The sequence below is a fragment of the Vairimorpha ceranae genome (genome assembly GCF_000988165.1).
Source record: "Vairimorpha ceranae strain PA08 1199 chromosome Unknown NODE_359, whole genome shotgun sequence".
Taxonomy (NCBI): Eukaryota; Fungi; Microsporidia; family Nosematidae; genus Vairimorpha; species Vairimorpha ceranae.
The window spans coordinates 1-1,545 of record NW_020169654.1 but is presented as its reverse complement, the minus strand read 5'-3'; the positions used below and the strand labels follow the sequence as shown (position 1 = coordinate 1,545).

The following is a 1,545-nucleotide window of genomic DNA, read 5'->3' as shown; positions in this document are numbered from 1 at the left end:
TTTGTGGCTTCTCTTTCTTTTTATCTAAATTTAATGTTTTTAATTTATTTATTTAATTTATTTTTTAATATATTGTCTGTTTATTTGTTTAATTTAATTTAGCCGAAACTATAAATACAATTTTACCCATATAAACATACATGGGCTACTGGAAGGAGAGATAACAGATAGATCTAAATGCAAAGAATCATTCTAAAAACTTTATTATGTAAAAATCATAAATACTGACATTTAGGTACTTTTTTAAGTATAAAGAATGCATAAAGACATTTTTAAGGCTAGAAATAAGAAATAGAAATTTTTATAACAATTTTAGTGTTTATTAATATACATTGTCGCTACATAAACAACAAAACAATTCTTTAAATCTTTGAAACCACCCTTTTTTCTTCTTTTTTGCCAATTCTTTCGCTACATACCCTTCAGATTCTGCTTTCATTATATTTATTAATAAGGGGAATTCATCATTTAATCCCTCATCATATTCTTCATAAGGATCTTTAAAGGTTACTTTTTTGTGATTGTTTACTTTATTAAAATCCGTCTTGCATTTTTCTTGACTTAAATTATTTATCTGATCAGTATCTGATTTATTTGTGTCACTGTTGTAATAAAATTCAAATATCGAATTAAAATCATCATCTGTTCTATCGTCTGTATTTTTGATATCATATGTAGTTTGATTATCACTGAACTTTTTATGTGAAATAGTTTCGTGTATTGTGTCAGATTCCTCGCTTGTAATATCATCAATACTACATGACATTAAGCTTCGTATAAATTTTTTTTCACTACGCGTCGGTAACATTCTTCTAATATAAATGTTGTTCAAGTCATTAATAAATTCTTTAGTAAAAAATATTTTTTTTCTAGTAAACTGAATATCAATTAGTTGTACAATTATGTCGCTCTTTTCAAATATCTTACACTCATTTAAAGTCACGATCGTGTCATCTTTTTTTGTTAATTTACAATCATTTAATTTTACAATTGCATCATCATTTTTAGTAAGTTTATTATCTTTGAATTTCACTATTAAATTATCTTTTTGAAGAAGGTCTTCATTACTACCAATTACAAATACATTATCTTTTTGTATAATTTTTGCATCACAAGGCACCAAAAGTACATCATTCTTCGGCATTTCAACTTTTTTACTTCCTTCTAAAGCTTTCCAAAAGTTTAAAACATTTATAAATTTACTATTTGAACTGTTCATGGGGCTAATAAAAAAGGAATTAATAAATAAAACTAATAAATGTAAACAAAAAAAAATAATAATAAAGATGTCTATAATTAGGATTTAATTGTAATTTAAGCAATTTTTTTTTGTGATGTATTTCTAATTTTTAAAAATTAATTTTTAATATAACCTTAATTTTACTTTTTAAATGTATTTCTGTAAATATGTTTTTTTGTATTTGTTTACTTCGCGCCTTTTATTTTCTTATAAATGTAAACATTAAAAAATAAAATTAATGAGGTCAAATAATTTTTTATTTTGAATCAATATTAGTTGATAAATTGTCATATAAAAAAATGTTT

At 23.0% G+C, this 1,545-nt stretch overlaps 1 protein-coding gene across 1 annotated transcript; it reads right to left on the bottom strand.

The window, feature by feature from the left end:
* Positions 1 to 322: 322 nt before the first annotated feature.
* Positions 323 to 1,219, bottom strand: AAJ76_359000327 (hypothetical protein; the record flags this gene model as incomplete). The annotated part of the gene is made up of 1 exon (XM_024475302.1): positions 323 to 1,219. The coding sequence occupies one exon, from the start codon at positions 1,217 to 1,219 to the stop codon at positions 323 to 325; it is 897 nt and encodes a 298-aa protein (XP_024329377.1).
* Positions 1,220 to 1,545: the final 326 nt, after the last annotated feature.